The sequence below is a fragment of the Gymnoscopelus braueri genome (genome assembly GCF_963280865.1).
Source record: "Gymnoscopelus braueri genome assembly, chromosome: 17".
Lineage (NCBI taxonomy): Eukaryota > Metazoa > Chordata > Actinopteri > Myctophiformes > Myctophidae > Gymnoscopelus > Gymnoscopelus braueri.
This window is the reverse complement of record NC_137617.1, coordinates 45,651,630-45,671,862: the sequence shown is the minus strand read 5'-3', so window position 1 is coordinate 45,671,862 and position 20,233 is coordinate 45,651,630. Positions and strand designations below refer to the sequence as shown.

The following is a 20,233-nucleotide window of genomic DNA, read 5'->3' as shown; positions in this document are numbered from 1 at the left end:
ACTTTCAAACATGTTTTGGGGTCATTTTATCGTCTACTCAGGCTCTTTTGGAGCACCCCAGCCAGTTTTTAAATTGCTTAATTCAGTATTTAGATAATTAATATAAATGTTATCAGACACGCCCCCTTCCTATACAAACCCATTGTAACTTCAAACTCCATTTGAACCATGTTAGATTCCTCAAAAACACCCGTCCTTGGTTCTGGTGACTCATATGCTGCCCTCCTAATACGTGAGAGGGTCGTGTTTTTTAAATAACTTTTTTCATTTATTTTATAATTTCTTTGGAAAATGAAAACAATTAAATAGCCTACAATAAAAAAAGATATTAATAACAAATGAAAAAATGTTTTTGTGTGGACCCAAGTAAGACTAGCTGATTGCCATGGCATGGATCCTTTTCAAATAAACAAATAATAAGTAGGCTACTGTAGCTAAGACGAGTAGCTACAAAATAACTACAGTCAATAATAATAATAATAAGAAAACCTGCTTCAAAAAACACCATCAGCAATGAACAACACAGTATATACACCAGATTAAGTATTATGTGCAGCAGGAAACAGGCACAATCACAGAGTCATTGCGGTTTCCCACACAGAGCATAAACAAATAGACACAAAATTCTAGGTCACATAATGATAATAATACATTTTATTTATAACGCACATTACATTTTTGCAAATCACAAAGTGCTACAGGGTTTAAATAACAAAGGCAAGACAAAAACAAACAGCACAACAAGAACCTTCTTGGGGTAAAACGTACATTAAAAAACGAATTAAGGCATAGAGTAAAAGACTAGAGTAAAAGACAGAGAAAATAAGGCTGAGCAAAAGCTTTGTCAAAAAGGTGCGCTTTGAGCCAATAGACTGGTCGGGTCGGGGAGGGCATTCCACAGGCAGTGGAGCAGAATGTCCGGTTGGCGGTTGCCCATGGTTTTCGAGTGGAGGTTTGAGAAGTTCTTTAAGGTCACGGTGTGTGTGTGTGTGTGTGTGTGTGTGTGTGTGTGTGTGTGTGTGAGAGAGAGAGAGAGAGAGAGAGAGAGAGAGAGTGAGAGTGTGTGGGGAGCAATGTGTGTGCAACATTTTGAGGTGATCACTGCAGTTTTCTGCTGCCCTGGTATACCTATGAATTATTTTTTGCTTCTTCTTCGTTAATCAGAAATGGCTTATCTCACTCACACACTTTTGGTTTTCATACTGGTGGACTATTTCAGAAGGTAGGTTAATTAAATTGCTTCTATAGTAATTAGTTATACTTGTTTGGGGAGGGGAGAACTGGTCATGTTTTTTTTGGGCGGTGAAACCGCCCCTATAAGTGAGGTTTGGATATTTGTACAACAAATCCTGCGCTGTGATTGGCCAAAAATGTACCCGCCTAACCCTGCACCGTGATTGGCCAATCACAGTCTATTCAGGACTGTGATTGGCCAGTGTCACATGACACATGTGCATAGCCCTATATAAAAAACCAAAAAAAAAACATAAATTTGTTTTTTTAAAGTTATGGTTTCTTCCATCATAAAGAGTGTTTCAATAAATGTATTTATTTTTTGTACATGATTGGTTGACTCCATTCAGTATTGTGATTAGCTAGCAAGACACCGCCCACTTCACACAGGGTGTGATTTTTTTTTTTTTAAAGAACATGGGCAGCCTACTATTTGGGGGCAGAAATAGAACAGACATTTTGTTCACTTGTCTGTTATGGACATGGGGGGCACAATTTCAGGTTCAAGGGGCTTTATTTAAACAGGTTTAATATCCAGTATTCTTTATAAAGTCATGATTTTATACACTCCAGTAAAGTAGGTGGTGACATGCACCTTTAACTTTTGTCTGCCAGTAAAATGTAATTATAAAGTCATGCCATGGCACAGATAAAAAGGACGTTGAAACAAGCAAATCAAAGTTCAAGGGGTTCGAATCGATACTTTCGTAATAAGCATATTCTGTTTTCTTAAACAATACATTTTGTGGTGTAAAACTTGTCAATTTGTTTAAAGTATTATTGTTGTAATTTCTCATTATAGAAAAGTTGTAGTTTATTAATTGTTATCCAATGAAATCGGTGATTTATGAGGTGGGTTGCTTACTTTAGTAAGGCACTGCATGTCCTCATCAACCCAGAAATTGGCCTCTAAAACATAATTTCTTATCTCCAGGCTAAAGCTTCATTATGCGTGTAGTAGCACAAGCCAGCAACAGCAATCAATCATGCTAAACAATGAATAAAGTCCCAGAGGTAATGCAGCGTCCTGTGGCATGGTGCACATTGAGAGAGCAGGCTTTTCTTCCATAAGGGTTAGATGCATCACAGACCGGTGTTGCCGTTAGCATGTTGAGTGAAGTTGGATCAGGGATTCTCGAGATGACCCAGTGTCCCATGCCACCTCTGCAGGAGGTTTGTCATCAGCAGACATGCAGCTTGTATACAGCATGTGACAAAAACCTCACCCACCACAACATGGAACAGGAACTTCAACTTTCAGGCTGGTGACTGGAGGGACAAGCGCTGTCAAAGGCATCTCTGTCCTGTAGATTTTACTTGGGAAGAGAGTGAAGATGCATGGTGTATATGTTACAGTATGATTGGAGAACCAGTACGATTGAAGAAAGCGCGCTCGTTTTTACCACCCACCCAGCACTAGAGGGAGCCACAAGCCAGGCTTGTGCACAAACATATATGGCCACACACACACACACACACACACACACACACAGTCACACACACAGTCACACACACACACACACACACACGCGCGCACACACGCGCACGCGCTCATGCTTTTTTTGGTTTATTGAAAGCAGGACTGTTTAGATACTTTTATTGTGTTCTGGCTTTTGTTTTACTTTCTCCCTGACACACACACACACACACACACACACACACACACACACACACACACACACACACACACACACACACACACACACACACACACACACACAGTGATCCATGAAAAGAACTATTCTGTCCCTATCGGTTTACAAATCAAACGGCACTGAGTCGACTAGTGGAGCGTCGGCCGGTCACCGCGGGCACTCGCGCCTGGAGGCGCGAGGGCGCGCTTCCTCGGCCTCAAGCTCCACTAAGTCGGCGCGCCGTGCGTGTGAACGCGTGTTCAGCGTTCCCCTCATAGATATTATGGTTCCCCTAGCGTAGCTTCCTGGTTGCTATGTGGGGGGGAACAACAAAAGACAGGTCTCCGTCGGCGCATCAAAGCCCCGCCTCTCCGCGCTCTCCTTCTCCTCCTCCTCGGAGGAGGAGAAGGAGAGAAGGAGAGGACGGGACGGGTTATTACGCGAGGAGGAGGCTCCTCTTCCTCGCGAGCCTCGCGTAATAACCCCCCGCCTCGCAGCGCCGTCCTCCTCCTCCTCCTCGCGAGCCTCGCTAATAAACCCTGTCTCGAAAAGCCCCGCCTCGCCCCGAAGGAGCCCCGTGCCTAAAAACGAGCGCTCTGTCTTCAATCGTACTGGTTCTCCAAACGTACTGTGACATATAGACTCCTTCATCCACAACAAAGAAAAAGATAGATCCATTGTTATCTTTTAAGCTCCTTATTGTCTCCGCCAGGCCGAAAGGCATGGCCGAGACCATGTTTTGCTCCCTGTCTGTCCGTCCGTCAGAGTGTGTTTGTGTGTGTGTGTTTGTGTGTGTGTGTGTGTGTGTGTGTGTGTGTGTGTGTGTGTGTGTGTGTGTGTGTGTGTGTGTGTGTGTGTGTGTGTGTGTGTGTGTGTGTGTGTGTGTGTGTGTGTGTGTGTGTGTGTGTGTCCTTCCGTCTGTGGACAGCTAATCTCTACTTAAAGGAGTAGTTCACCCAAAAAATGTCTTATTTTCTCTCAATTGCACACCCCATGAAGCCTTGAATCCATGGATTTATTTTTGTTTTTGTGGCATTCCTAAGCCAATAATTTGATTCCTGTCTCCTACCGGCTAATGTATCCGGTAGGAGACACAAAGTAGATTATTTGTGTCTCCTACCGGATACACACCCGGTCATCAAATTATTGTCTTAGGAATGCCACAAAAACTAAAATAAATCCATGAATTCAAGGCTTCATGAGGTGTGCAATTGATAGAAAATATGTCATTTTTTGGGTGAACTCCTCCTTTAACGCTAGAGTGATACAATACATAGGGAAGTGACCGAAACCAGTGAGTGACAACCAGTGAGTCATTTGATCAGGGAAAAATAGAAACAGAAACAGCAAATAGAAATTGACACAGACAGACAGACAGACAGACAGACAGACAGACAGACAGACAGACAGACAGACAGACAGACAGACAGACAGACAGACACAGCTCAAAAAACGTTTGTACAAATAATCAATGTTGCACTATAATATACTGTAGCTTATTCTCCCCCAATGCCTGCACCCAATCTCCTCCTTCACGCTTTCTCCTAGAAACTGCATTACTACACTGGCTACCAACATAGAGAACAAGTTATTTGTATACAATTTGCGCATGCTCATATTTCATACAGTCGATGTTATGTACTAATAACTGTCATCTCCTCCACCTACAGGTGTATCAGAGTTGATCCAAACACAGGATCCTGTGAGGACCACGGTGGGAGAGGACGCCCGTTTCACCTGCCAGCTCACACAACCCAAGAACGTCCTTCAAGTTACTTGGCAGAAGATATTAGGAAAAGGAGGAACAGAGGACGTTGCCAGCTACAACAAACGCTTTGGCACCAAGATCAACCCTCCCTTTCAGGGGAAAGTGGAGTTTGAAGACACAGGACTGCAGAACAGCACCATAGTGGTCAGGAATGTGACCAAAGCAGACCAGGGCTGTTTTAGATGTTTATTTAACGCTTATCCTGAAGGAGCCATCTATACGAAAACCTGCCTCATTGTGGATGGTAAGAAGTGGTCCTATGTGTGTGTGAGTGAGTGAGTGAGTGAGTGAGTGAGTGAGTGAGTGAGTGAGTGAGTGTGTGTGTGTGTGTGTGTGTGTGTGTGTGTGTGTGTGTGTGTGTGTGTGTGTGTGTTTGCACGTGTGTGGCTTAGTTTTTCAACCTCTCTGAAAATAGATTCTACTGTATATTAATGCCCTGAATTCAAAATACTGTTTATTTGCCACGCTTTAAGGCTTTATTGCTTTAAGATGTTATGGTTGGAGGTTGGTGAATGAATTTAGGCCTAGTCATGCAATGTCGTCACAAGTATAAGACAAGCTGTCAAAATTATCAAGTTGGTCAAGACAAGTCATGTCAGAGTGCTTTCCAATCGAAGATTACCAGCAACAAGTTGAGAGGGCGGGGGGAATCCGTCCGTCCGTCCGTCCGTCCGTCCGTCCGTCCGTCCGTCCATCCACCCATGCAAGTAATTCATTTCCACAGGGGTGTGCAAACACTTTCTGTTTCTTGTTCATGCGTTAGGGATGGTCAGTGCTGCTAATCTGTGACAGGGGGCAGGAACTGGAACTGTACGTGGAAAAACAGGGACGCCTGCGGGACATGGCACGGAAGAGCTAGGGGGGACGCCCAGGAAGCATCCCTACTAAATGCCTGAATCACCTTAACCTATTAAGACCTGGAACTGTGTCATTTTTAGATTTGAGCTAAAAAGCATTATTTTACACTTTGCGCTATTCAAAAATAGCAGATCTACAAGCTCATAGCGCGGCACCAAGTGCCGCGCTACAAGCTTGTAGATCTGCTATTTTTTTTAAATCGTGAAAATGTGTGCAAATCTTTGAATATATATATATTTAAAGCGAACATTTTTAACTCAAATCTTTGCTTCTGGGGGGTCCCTGGAACAAGATATTTTGATGGGGGTCCGCGGCCAAATACATATCATTTTGGGTGGTCCTTGACATGAAAAATATTGAGAACCACTGATATAGAAACATACGTTTTTCAGAATACTCTTGAGATTTAGGAGACATGTAGAATCGGCTTCAGGTCTCTGGCTCCTTTCCACCTAAAGGAGCAGCGGTTCTACTCCAAGTCTCTCCTGGGTGACCGAGCTTCTTATCCTGTCCCTATAAGGGAGATGCCAGCCACCCACCTGAGGGCGACACTCATTTTGTCCGCTTATCCGCAAACTCAATTGATTAAATTATTGTTTGTTTTTGCAGAGCAACCAGAGCCCATATTACACGTCACACAACCCACGGGCACAGAGTTCATGGTTGCGTCCTGCTCAGCTGTGTCCCGTCCTGCTCTGACAGTAACTCTGGAGGTTCCCACACATTTAGGCTCTTCAAACTACAGCACCGTCCATTCAGTCAACGCTGACGGTACCATCAAAGTGACCAGCACTGTCACACTGCAGAGGTTCTGTAGAAACGGTACACAGATCCACTGTGTGGTGACTCTCTCCTCTGGGCTTGTGAAGGACGTGTCCAGAGTCATTTATTCTGACACACAAGGTGAGAGATGGATTTTTTTTTTGTTATCAATACAACAAGACAATGTGCAATGGTGTAAAGTAACTAAGTATATTTACTCAAGTACTGTACTTAAGTACAATTTTGAGGTACTTTTACTTTACTGGAGTATTTTCAATTGTCTATACTTTTACTTCTACTCCACTACATCTCAGAGGCATTTTTTTTACTTTTACTCCACTACAATTATTTGAAAACTTTAGTTACTAGTTACTTTGCAGATATAAACTATGATGTAATGAAACATACATTAACCACTTTAGCCCTATTTTATACATAGGCTATTTGAAAATAGCTGATCTACAAGCTCACAACGCGTTGCGATGCGACATGTTGTGAGCTTGTAGATCGGCTATTTTCAAATATTTAGTACTTTTAATTTTGGACTTTTAGTACTTAGAGTATTTTTATATTGCAGTATTGGTACTTTTACTTGAGTAAAGAATTTGAGTACTTTTTCCACCACTGCACAAGACCAAACATCTGCAGAGAGCAGTGGTGGAAAAGGTACTCACATTGTGTACTAAAAGTATCAATACTGCAATGTAGAAATACTCTGTTACAAGTAAAAGTCTGGTATTAAAAATGTACTTCAGTAAAAAGTACAACAGTATTCGCATTAAAATATACTTAAGTACTGAAAGTATAAGGACTAATTTTGCAGAATGTCCCATTTTTCCAAATGTATGAAAATGCTTTGAAAATAGCAGATCTACAAGCTCACAATGCGTCGCATAGCGGCGCGTTGTGAGCTTGTAGATCGGCTATTTTCAAATAGCCTAAGTATGCATATAGGGCTGAAGTTGTTAATGTATGTTTTGTAATGAAAAAAACAAAATGAAATCTGCAAAGTAACTAGTAACTAAAGTTTTCAAATAATTGTAGTGGAGTCAAAGTACAATATTTGCCTGTGAGATGTAGTGGAGTAGAAGTAAAAGTATTGAAAATTGGAAGAACTCCAGTAAAGTAAAATTACCTAAAAATGTTACTTGAGTAAATGTACTTTACACCACTGGCAGAGAGTACAATTATCATACTTATTATATATTATTATGACATACTGAATAAATCCTCCCCATATTTCTTTAAACAACTTTTCCAAAGGAAGGCTCACAGTTAACTCTTTAAACCACTGAGCGATGCTTGGTTTGTCTATCTCCTTTTCGCTTGTTGTAAACATAGAACTATAAATATTTGTTTGCTACGCTTCATCTTGTGGCCAGCTGGATAAAGACCTAATAAGGATGAGAGATGGATTTAAGATTACACCAAAGACAGCACAGCACTTAAAGCTGCAGCTGCACTGTGTAACTTTCCTCTTCTACACCGGATTTCAACCCGGTTTCCTGCACAAGTGCTGAAATGTTCCTGGTAAAACCATCCCGGTCGCGTGAATTCAAATTACATGATGATGTGAATTCACGCAGACCGGGGTGGTTTACCAGGCTAGAAATGGAGCCTGCCTGCTTGCTCAGGGGATACATTTAACCTTGACCATCTGTCAGGAACGAGTACGGAGGAGGACCCAAAAAAGTGTTTATTAACTAAAACTGAGGATATTCCAAATATGGGCAAAAAAAGCGGGTAAAAACAGGACTCTCAAATGCACTCACAGGACAGACTCACTCTACAAGGAACTACGAACCGACAACAATCTTATAGTCCTGTAGCAGAGGCCCTCAGATTTTGAGATACCCCCACCCGAGTTAGAACAAAACACAACCATGTTTTTTCTTATCTTTAGGGTCTCCCATTAATGAAATGGATTGTTGTGAAATTTTATTTTGGGGCAAAATTAGTTTTTTTGGCTATTCTTTAGAACTACCCCAATCTCTGAAAAAGGCAAATCCGAATAGGGCAAAGGTGACCAAATATGCTATAACTTTAGAATGCTCACTCTTATCTTCATCACATTTGCTGAGGTACATCACCAAAGAGTCAGAAAGTAATTTACATAAAGAAATACTGAAATATAGTCCTTTAAACATACCTTTAGTTTAGGCGGAAATTGTACTCTTGTAGTGAGGACTCCTCTACTTTCCCTCATTTACAAAAACAACATACGTTTATGTCAAATAAGCTGTTACTGCATAGCCTAAGATTATTTTTACTATTAAACAATAACCAGTGGTTGTGTGGAGAGATCTAGTACAGTTTTATTGCAAATGAGACTTCTTTAGACATACCCCTAATCACAGTATTCCATTTGTGTAATGCTTCTCTGTATTGAGGCCTGCCATTCTCAACAAAATCGATTAATCTATGCACCTTTGGTTTGGATGTGTATATAAAAAGGTTCTTACTGAAATCATAAATTCATATTTCCATTAATTAATGACATGGCTTCATGTTGCCCCTGCCACACACAGCAATCATGTGTGAGTGTGATTGAATATGGTGCTGTTCTTTGCTCACATACATAATTGCCTCAACATTGCCCCAAATTTTACTGGAACAAGGCTTCAAGATATTCTCAAAACACAACAAAACTAATAGTCACAAATTACAATTTGCAGTAATTCAGAAGGTGGTGGCAGAGAATATTGTCAGTTGATAGATAGTATTGTTTTCAATATTGAAAGGTTTTGGATAGCTCTGTGGATCAAATTTAACCCAAACTAAATTCATCTTTGACTATACACCCCACCCCCAAAAAATGTCTTGCATTATGAACCAATCTCTCTGCACCCCTCCCCTTACCCACCCAACTTCATAACTCCTCCCCTACATACACGAGAATATATATTTTTTTTAGCGCAGTGTCATCTTGTAGATACAAGATTTTGAAAAACATTAAATAGATGTTTTAACACATTAGGAAGGCAATCAGTGTGAGTGTGTAAAGAGGGTGGGGGTGGTTATGGAGGTTAGTGTAGAGCTGTCAGAACCGAGTATCTACTGGGTGCCTAGACAGAGGGGAGTATGGGGGGTGGGTCTGGTCTAGTGGGCCTGGGGTTCCCCTCAGGTGGGTAGAGGGGAGTATGGGGGTCACTGGATTGCTCCCTGGGCACTTGGAGCGCAGAAGAGCAAAGTTAGGAGCCAAGGAGACCCTGAGTTTCTCCTCTCCCCCATGTCCGATGTGCAAAATCTCCAACAGAAATGATACGCCATTTCAACAAAATCTTTGCAAACGATACATGAAAGATAAACTTGTATCTTTGCCAGATCTCACTCCAAGTGGCTTAGGGAGCCTGCGCTCACTTCGTTCTCAGCTCCTCCATGAGCAAATTAGCATTTGGGATGCAAACGATTTCTAAGTCACGGCACGCTGGAGGACGGAGTGAGGAGGAGGCAGAAATTAAGGTATTGGAATTTAGCTAATGCGTGAGGCTGAGAGGAGTCCCTATGTCGCCTGGCTCACTGAATAGTCCCACTGGTCCCAAGTGGACCTCCACGCTGGCTCCCGAGATAGGCACCCCCGAGATAGGCTCTCTTGAGTTAGCATAGGTAGTGAGGACAGTCCCCAGTGGTGGTGGTTGTAAGACCTCCACATATTGCAAGAATGTGTCATATACATATGTATGTATGCTGGCCCCAAAGGGACCTCCTGGCGGGTCTGGCTGGCTCCTATGCCCGAGATAGGCGCTCGTGAGTGGGCATAGGCGTTTGTGAGGAGGGTCAGCCCCCCCATAGTGGTGGTTGTAAGACCTCCACGTGGTGGTGCATGACTGTGTGTCAGGCAGACAAGGGTGTATGTCGGACTGGCTCACAGGAGAGTCGGTGGTGGCTGACCATTAATATTCCCAGGGGCCCCCACTGACTTATCATTATGGCTCAGAGCGTCCTCTCCCCTCTCCAGAACAGCTCCAGAACAAAAACTTGGTGTTTGCCAAAAGCAATGCTTGTTTGTTGGATAGCAGCAGAGACACAGCCCCTTATGGGTGTGGAGGTTGGTTAGATTGGGATTCTATGGGGAGACTGGAGCCCAGGGCGTCATGGGCTGTCCCCTATACGTACCTTCTTGCTGTTAAAATTATCCAGAAAAAAAGATCAAGGTTCAAGCTTATTGCCAGCAGTACCAATCACAAAATAAAGACATGTGAAATTAATTTTGCACTAAAACCTCACACAACTACTAGTCTCAGGAATAAGGAGATGTTTGTGACAAGCACATCTGCACCTTATCCACGCCACACTCCTCCACCACCCCTGCCTAGACACCCAGACACTAGATACATGTTGTGATAGCTCTGTACTGACTTGCACACCCTCTCTAGGCCCATAAGGGGCCATTTCTCTCCACTGTATCCCCACTGAGGAGTCCATCTTCCCCATAGACCAGACAAGTGGCCATCTTTTTTGAGTGTAGCGTTGTGAGCTTGTACATCGGCTATTTTCACAATGTTTGTCTTTTTCTTACCTAATATTTGAGATAATATTGAGTCTTAAGAGTAATTAAATTGTAACTTTAGAAATGTGTAGATACCCTGTATACACTTATACTGTATGTTGGTTTGTTTACTGTTGAGTGAGAGAACAATGTTGCACAAGCTAACCATCTGGGGACCCCCCAAAATCATTTGGGGGACCCCCAGTTTGGGAACCTTTACAAACAAATTGGTGAAGAAATTTCCCGGTAAGGAATTTCTTCCAAGATTTGTGTAATATTCCCAGTCTATCACATTGGCAGCCATGTTTTTACAACTGTCACAGTACCACCCAGTAATAATTAATTTGTTCCTTATTGGTATCAAAAGGAAGCTTCAACAGAATGTGAATTACATGTATAGGTGATGAATTCACCAATCCTGGGCATTATGGCATGTAGAAAAGGGAGACATGTAATATATAATTGTACTTATAATCACTTGACTATCATTTATATATGCTAATTGGATTCCTAGATCACCAAAACATGGGGTTAGGCACCAAAATTACTTGTGTAGGGCAAATAATGAAGGAGTAATGGTCTTTTAAGGAACTGGTGGCGGCCATCTTGGAAATTTGACATTTCTATTCAGATTTTGGTAAACTTTTGATATGTTATTAAGTACACCTGATACTACAATAAACCATTGAGAAACCTTTTGTTCTAATAATTTTTGGGTCAAACCATATTTGCACCCGCCTATAATGTTTTATTTCCAGAGAAGGGGTATGTCTAAAGAAGTCTAATTTGCAATAAAACTGTACTAGATCTCTCCACACAACCACTGGTTATTGTTTAATAGCATTTTAGGCTATGCAGTAACAGCTTATTTGACATAAATGTATGTTTTTTTTCTAAATGAGGGAAAGTAGAGGAGTCCTCACTACAAAAGTACAATTTCCGCCTAAACTAAAGGTATGTTTAAAGGACTATATTTCAGTATTTCTTTATGTAAATTACATTCTGAAGTTTCTCAAGTTATAGCATATTTGGTCACCTTTGCCCTATTCGGATTTGCCTTTTTCAGAGATTGGGGTAGTTCTAAAGAATAGCCAAAAAAACTAATTTTGCCCCAAAATAAAATTTCACAACAATCCATTTCATTAATGGGAGACCCTAAAGATAAGAAAAAACATGGTTGTGTTTTGTTCTAACTCGGGTGGGGGTATCTCAAAAACTAAGGGCTTTTTTAAGGACTTGCTACAGGACTATTAACAAACACAGGGATCAAATAGACACAGGGATAACAGGAGGACACAGGTGAACTCAACTGACAATCAACACTGGGATAGGCTGGGCTGGGGGCTAAGAGGACACAGGTGGAAACACTGACAAATCACAAGACTGGTAAGACAAGGCAGGCACAGAACTACAGGGGCAGACAGGAAGGCAGAGAACATACTACAAAATAAGATACAAAACACCAAGGCAAAAGGCAGCAACAGAATAACATAAATACAATTGGAACGATACAACAGAATAGTCCTAATAAGTCCAAGACCTTATAAGGGCAGTCAAGGTCCAAGGGCTGAGAAATACAGTCAAAGTCCAAGGGCTGAGTAATACAGTCAAAGTCCAAGGCCCGAGGAGGGGACCATGACACCTAGGCCGTGTTGTGACCCTCCAAAAAGTGCCTAGAAAATGAATTTCGTTCCCACGTCTTGGATGTACTTTTTCAATGCATTTTTGCATAGACAATACCCTTGTGGACTTCGGGTTAAAATACCTCCGCACAAAATCCTGCAGTATTTTTTCACAAGCCAGAAATGTATATTAAAGTGAATAACCAAAAAACGAAAATCTTGTGCTGCTATTTTTGCTTGTAAAATATTGAAAATTTATTTTGGCAACCCAAAATCTTTCTCAAATGTTATAAATACGTGTACCTAACATCTGAAACAAGTATTGGTGCCTTAGTGTACTCATGTTTGAATTTTGATCATGAAATGTAGAAAGAAAACGCTTCTACTGAAGTGATTGGTGCCCAGCACAATGAAACATACACATAGTACATTTAGCTAAAAGCTTATATTTCATACATAGAAAATGTCACAACCTACTGTGTACTGAAAGGTAGGAGAAAAAAAGCAGCACTCCTTGGCCCAAAATAGCTGAAAATCAGCCCCCTAGATTGGAATAATGCCAAAAATGGACTAGAGTAAAATAAATACACTAAAGCTCCAAATTATTACAACATATGGTATGAAATATTTATTAAAATACCAAAGTGTGTCACAGCATGTGTCATTTGTACATCAACCCCCCAGATCAGGCCTTCTGTGTCACTCACAGGTATGAACAGAGAAATGTTGGTTGACAGTGCAACAATAGTATACAAATATGACAAAATATGAAAGTGCAGACTGCATCTCCTGTGGATGACCACTGATCACACCATTGATGGATTAGGGGCACCAACTTGACTCAATGAGTATGTCTTGCAGCCCTGCATCACCAAATCTTTTTCCTAAAATACCTATAGGACATGTTCAGAGATGTTGCACTTGGTAGGGCAGTGAAAAACCAGCTGGGGGAAATCAGGGGTCAACCTCCACTTCAATTTATCCTGCCTGCAACATAAAATGTTAGGGAAAGATGAGCACAAGTGTATCAATAAAGATGTATTAACAATGATAGCCAATTTAGTTTAAATATACTCTCATAGACGTTTTTGTGAGGGAATACATCTATAATATACTTTTCAGCATAAAGGTTTTTGTTTTGTTTCCCAGAACTGTCAAAGACACACATGGTATTTGAGTTACCTGTAGTTTGAAGCATCAAGATCCTCATGCTTCTTCACTGTGTTTACGAACATCCTTCGTAGCTGGTTTATTTTCAGCACCTCTTGGTCAACTATAAGCCATGGCGGATGACTCTCACAGAAGATCTTGTAGTGGTCAGCGAAGGGTGGTTCATTTCCCCACACACACACACACACACACACACACACACACACACACACACACACACACACACACACACACACACACACACACACACACACACACACACACACACACACACACACACACACACACACACACACACATTAACCATTTATTTATGTTCACATAAAGGAGAAACATACAGGGACACAAATATTATAGGTGCAGTAAGGTTACATTCACATAATCCTGGCATATGTCTTCACGATACAATAAACATGTCACTCAGTACTCTATGGGTATAAGTAACACCGTCTCTGCCATATATGGCGGCTGCCAATTACAGCACAATACTTTGCCAACCTTTTTGCCTCCTTTTTGGGCATCCAAAGTTTTTGAAACCCTCTAACAGCCAGTATGTGGGTATGTCCTATAGGCTGCCAAATATAAAAACAAATAGTCTGCACCTAATAGCCCAGCTCTGAGATGGTATGTAGGAGTGGTTGGTATTTAATGACCTTAGTCATAAAGGCTTCCTCTAGGCTAGAGTCAAAGGTGCAGGCTATCTAATACAGACACTTCCCTGGACTCTTTATCAATCACAACATCTGGTGTATTTAACGATGTAAAGATGTCTGAGTTATCACAGAGATGGAACATGGATGAAATGACACACGAATGTTTAAAATACAGTAATAGTGACAAATCAATATTTGACAGTCCAATATTGACATGCATGTTTTGTTAGCTTATGGGCTTTATCAGCACTGGTGAGATGCAGTGGTGGACATTCACTTGAGTACTGTACGTATTTTTTATGTACCTGTACTTTCAGTGGTGGAAAGTAACTAAGTACATTTACTCAAGTAGGCTACTGTACTCAAGTAGAATTTCGAGGTAGTTTTACTTTCACAACGCGACGTGTTGTGAGCTTGTAGATATGCTATTTTCAATTGATTTTTTTCATGTGATAACATAAAAATTGATTTCAGTCTCATGTTAAAATGTGTCTCCCCCCAAATAAATCTATTGAAAATAGCAGATCTACAAGCTCACAACGCGTTGTGATGTGTTGTGAGCTTGTAGATCTGCTGTTTTCAATGCTTTTATCTGATAATACAATACATTATTTCAGTCTCATGTTAAAATGTGAGCCCCCCCCCCCCCCGTGTGTGTGTATGTGTGTGTGGCTCACCTGCTGACGTTTCTGTTTGAGAGAGTTGATCCTTCTGCCGTTTTCCTCTCACATTAATCACATTAATGTATTTTTGTCAATAACACGCTGGTAGAATGTTGCATGAAACCCAGAGTCCTCAGGAGGCTTGTAAGGACCCATATCAACACAATGTTGATGTTTATATAAGTAACGTTGACGCACGTTCTGTAGTTGCCTTGAAACATTCAACCAGGTGTTTGCACTTTCTCCATTAACGGCCCGTACATCTACATAAACGTTCATATTTCAGATTTAAAATGCTTACCCATGGCCATGGATGTTACAATTATGTACGGGCCCAGAGAAGTACCTGTATCTTCCGTATTGTTCAATAAAAAGCCTGTTAATCCGATCGGTGGCCATTTTTACCATATCCTTTCAACTACGCGACCCTATCGGATGGGAGGTGTATTGCACTCTGATACATTATACATCTGTGAGAAAATGGCCACCGATCGGTTAAGAATACTCTTTATTGAACAATACGGAATATACGGGTATTTCTGCGGGACCATACAGAATTGTAACATCAATGGCCATGCGGTAAGCACTTTATATTTGAAATCTGAACGTTTATGTAGATGTACGGGCCGTAAATGGAAAAGTGCAAACACCTGGTTGAAGTTCGGTCGGGACAGACGACCGTCGCGTATCCATGGCTTGTTGTACATGTATCCCATCTTGTCCGTGTAAACTCCTGAACCTCTTCTTTCTGGACAGACATACGATTCATATAGCATCGTTTCGAGTCCTTTTGCCGTGCTTTTGAAGGATATTTTCATTGTTTTGACTTATTTTCTTCAGACTGTACCCGTTGCTATGGCTGTTGTTGCAGGAAATGGTGGAAATAGAGGCGACCCCATTGGTTGTAACGGGAATCACGTGCCAAAAACCGCACCACCCCTTTGAAAGTATTACGACGCTGCTAAGAAAATAGTAACGACTTTTAAACACTAATTATATAAATACTGCGCCAGGACAGATGTCGGTAAATTTTTTTCTTACTTACTACCAATAGATCTTTTTTAAGAAGCAGAGATTATTTAGGTCCACTTGATGGGAACGAAACTGAACGAAAAGGACCTAGCCAACATGGCCTAACCATCTGGTCAAAATACGTGTCAGATCCTGTGTCTCGTGAGACACGGCCTTTGACACAATCTAAATGTCTCAATAGAAGAGCAGGGAGACCAAATACAACCACCCCAATTGTATAAGTTATATTGTATTAGCATACTCTACCATACAGATTGTGTAAAATTACCCCCCCCCCCCCATCTGAAAATGTTTTGTGCCAGGGTAGATCTGAGCTTGTAGATCTGCTATTTTTGAAAAATCCCTGGCACAAAATATGTGAGATGGGACATGAAAAGGTTTGTGAACCACTTCTGTACTCAACTGTTGTTTTCCAATTAGTCTATTTCATTCATTGACCTTCATTGATATGTATTTGGATGATAGATAGCTTAGATGATGTTACTAATTAACTAATATACAGTATGATTCTTTTGTTTCCCAGATGTGTGTGAGACATATGAAGCACATGTCTCATGTCTGAGTGGTTGCAGTAAGTTATTTTTTTAAATTATTTATCAATGCGCCTGTTTGACCCTGAGTGTATCATTGTAGAACATACTACATATACATGACTATTTCTTTCCTCACAGTTATCACTGCTGCCGTCATTGGTGTTGGTTTAGTCATCGGATTCATCGCAGTTGGATTAGTCTTCAGACGTAGAAAAACAGAAACAAGGTAAACATCCTGTATTAAGTTGCAGCTCAGCTGAACCTGAGATGATCTCTGAACATAGATGGGTGACAGTATACTGACTGTTGTGTTTTACCTTCTCCTGTAGGCCAAACAATGATGGTGAAATGACACAGACGGCCCAAACAATGATCCAAGAGTAAGTAAGGCTGTCACAATCACACCTTTGAGTTGATGATTGATTGTCACACAGATAATTGCGATTAACGATTTAATTGTGTTTTTGGCGTTGACCTTTTTCTGTTTGCCTTTTAGGCTTCATAATTACAAAATTGCACAGGGCAGATATGACAAATAACTTAAATATACAAAGACATTACTGACACATTTAATTTTATATATATATATATAATTTCCCCCCAAAAATTTTAAATAGCGGAAATAGCTGATCTACAAGCTACAAGATCTACATGTTTACAACACGTCAAAATACTGGTTGTAATACTCCATACTCCATTTAGCATAATGATGTGTTCAGGCTGATTTTTGTTTTTCTCCTAGTTCTAGGACAAATAAGCCTTTAGTCTCTCACAACATTGACAGATGACCACACCCCCAACCCCATGATATTTAACAGGTGAATATAAATGCAGTTATATGTTAATTATACTGGACTTTTTAATTGGAAGTAGATTGAGACTGAATTGAAACATATTATGATCAAATGGTTTACTATTTTTTGTGGTTATGTTATGCATGATTTCTAGATTCAATATGAACTACTGTCTCTGTCAGTTCATCCGTCTTCTCTCTTTCTCTGCGTCTGTGTTTGACCTTGAATTACCCGTATCAACTTGTTCTCTCTTTCTTCCAAGGGACTTTTTTTATGTGTTATTCTGGACCCAAGAGACACGTCCATGGAAGGAAACTGTTGCTCATCTCTCCCCACCGGCAATGATGAGGGACACACAGCAAAGAGGAGATGTGGAGAGACAGGGGAAAGTACAGCTGGAGATCAGTGTTGACATGTCTGCTTCTCAAATCTTATCAATGTCTGCCTCTTATCAAACTCCCCTTTCTCTCACTTGTTTGCAATCATGTTACTTCAGCATGCTTTAACTTACAGACTCCATTTGAACTTTAAAAGGTTGAGGTACATTATGACTTCCATTTAGCTGTGTTTGACTTTTTGATCATTAAGTTATCCCACTTTAAAGCGCATGTGGATCTCAAAGTCTTTTCAGCTTTTCCAATACACACTAATGGTGTTTGCTAGAAGGGAGAGAGAAGGACAGAGGAGGAATGACCCGTGTTTTTGTAATGATAAAAGTGGTGCGTGGGCTCTTGTGTTTGCAAAATAAAACTGAAATTGCCCTCACATTTCCCGCAGCATGTCCTCAGCATGCACTCTGAGGTCTGCCCGCCTCTACAAGTTGGCCTGACTCCCTGAGAAGGAGGAAAGGGGAGAGTGGAAACTGTGAAATAGTAGAAATAGTATAGTACTGTTCAGTGTGCGTGCGTGCGTGCGTGTTTGTGTGACCTATCCACAAGTTTCCTAAGCTGTGTGTGCATCACTTCCTGTCGATTTGATCAAAAGAAATCCAATGAAATCCAATGATATCCAATGAAATCGACAGGAAGTGATGCCCTCACAGCCTAGGAAACTTGTGGATACCGTTCTTGAAATATACCGACACCAGTTGGCAAGACTGCTACCTGCAATAGTCACTAGAGGGCACTGGAGTACAATTGATCTCTCAAAACAGATTTATTTTTAATTTATGGTGGTGAACATTTGAAATGAGGCCTTAATTCCCAATCATGGAAATGTCCCAAAATTGAGTCAATTCATTAATTTGGGAGAATATCTGGGAAGGAAGCATTATTCATTTTGACAAGATTTATATTGGAATAGATACGATTTTGGGAGATTAAATTTTTTTCACACAGTTAACTGAAACTACAAAATATATGATATATGTGTTTTCTGTAATGATCAATTACCAATTTTTGGCATTAATAATAATGATACTTTATGTCTAAAATAATTGTGCATAAACTATGTCCTTCTGTTAATACATACTGCTCTACTCAGATGGCTGGATAGTTTCTTCTTGTGCATTCTGGGCGTTCACCACCAGATGGAAACATTGGACTGCAATGGAAAGTAGCTGCACACCATGAACACTTTTGTTTAGCCTCAAGGGTTCGTACAGTATACACAAATGTAGTGCATGTACTCTATGACTGTGTGAGCACATGCAATTGTGGTGTAATGTAAAATATCTTTATGGCAGAATAATGTACCAGATAGGCTAAAGGTTGATTGAAAATTACAATTAAAAGATAATTAATAAGCATTAATTCCTACACATATTGTGTAGGGATGTAGAATAAATCTACAATGAAAATGCAATTGCATAATAGAACTGGAAACTCACATTTTTGACAACCGTAACAACTTTTAACCTGGCGTCCTGGGTGGAAATGGAAATATTCCCACAGATGATGTTGGCATCAGAGATGGTGAACCTGCCCATCTGTCATAGTGTCTCAAGTGAAAAGTTACCTGTGGAAGATCAGCTGATTTTGCACATGTCCAGTTGATATTCTGGAAGGGGTATGAATATTTACCGACCTAAATCCTGACTTTGATGACATGTATGACATGACATTTTAAAGGCAGATAAAATCCTGGGCCGATATATTATGTTAGTTGACCTGTACGTGTATAACACAGGATAACACAGGTTGTCTCCGAGTAGCTCAGGGGATAGAGCACTTGCCTTTAGGCCACAAGGCACGGGTTTGATCTAGTTGGCCCCTTTCAGATATCTTTTTTGGGGGAAATACAAAAAAGGTATACAGGGTTCCAGAAGGGTGCTAGGGTTTGATCCCTGGCACCGCCAACTCAGCGTAACAATGAATAGCACGTGCAGCTTGGGTGTAGCCAGTCATGCATTAAGTACTGGCAGCTGGTGGTAGTTGTTGCACTAATGTCAGATCCCGGGATTTGAACCCAGGTCTCCTGCGAGGGAAGGGATACTGAAGTCAAACATATTTTTTACCACTAGCCCAAGAGGGAATTTCCCCCTTTGACCTGAGGAGATATTATGCTTATGGTTATCAGGTAGAGGCTCTGAACCACACTCTGCAATGTCGTTTTTTAACTTGTACAGGAAAACACACTTTTTCTACACTTTGCACAGCAGCACCAACTGGTCATTAACTACCAAAGATTGGAGTCCTGTTTGTGTTCACTTCTGTCCTGCTGAATCAACGTACTCAAAATGTATACCTGACAAAGGCCACAGAGGCCAAAACATTGTTATTTCTTCTGACCGCTCTATTATTAAATTATTTTGGGAGCATCAAGACGGTGTGCAGACCTTCTCCTTTTGTTCACAGTTTATCTATTTTGATCCAGCATCCGTCGAAATGTTTGGATGTTGTGCGTGCAATTCTTGACCATAAAAAAAACAAAACAATGACCATAAAATTAGACGATACAGAAAATATATATAATAGCCGGCAAAACACTGGGTGCTGAACATACACACCTCCAAGGCAGCTTGATGACAGTCAATTATTAGCAGCAGCTGTGCCGTGTGTGCTTGTAAATGTTCAGTTTTACAC

General features: G+C 40.8%; 1 protein-coding gene across 2 annotated transcripts in view; it reads left to right on the top strand.

Moving 5' to 3' along the window:
- The window catches only part of LOC308105290 (OX-2 membrane glycoprotein-like), a 21,983-nt gene extending 1,931 nt beyond the window's left edge, over nt 1-20,052 (top strand). For both annotated transcript variants that reach the window (XM_080455941.1, XM_080455942.1), the window contains exons 2-8: nt 4,538-4,879; nt 6,103-6,396; nt 16,407-16,454; nt 16,555-16,642; nt 16,746-16,796; nt 17,159-17,234; nt 17,473-20,052. In XM_080455941.1, the coding sequence (XP_080312067.1) occupies nt 4,538-4,879; nt 6,103-6,396; nt 16,407-16,454; nt 16,555-16,642; nt 16,746-16,796; nt 17,159-17,204 (869 nt within the window). In that variant the 3' untranslated portion in view covers nt 17,205-17,234; nt 17,473-20,052. The remainder of the gene's footprint in view (nt 1-4,537; nt 4,880-6,102; nt 6,397-16,406; nt 16,455-16,554; nt 16,643-16,745; nt 16,797-17,158; nt 17,235-17,472) is intronic.
- Nucleotides 20,053-20,233: the final 181 nt, after the last annotated feature.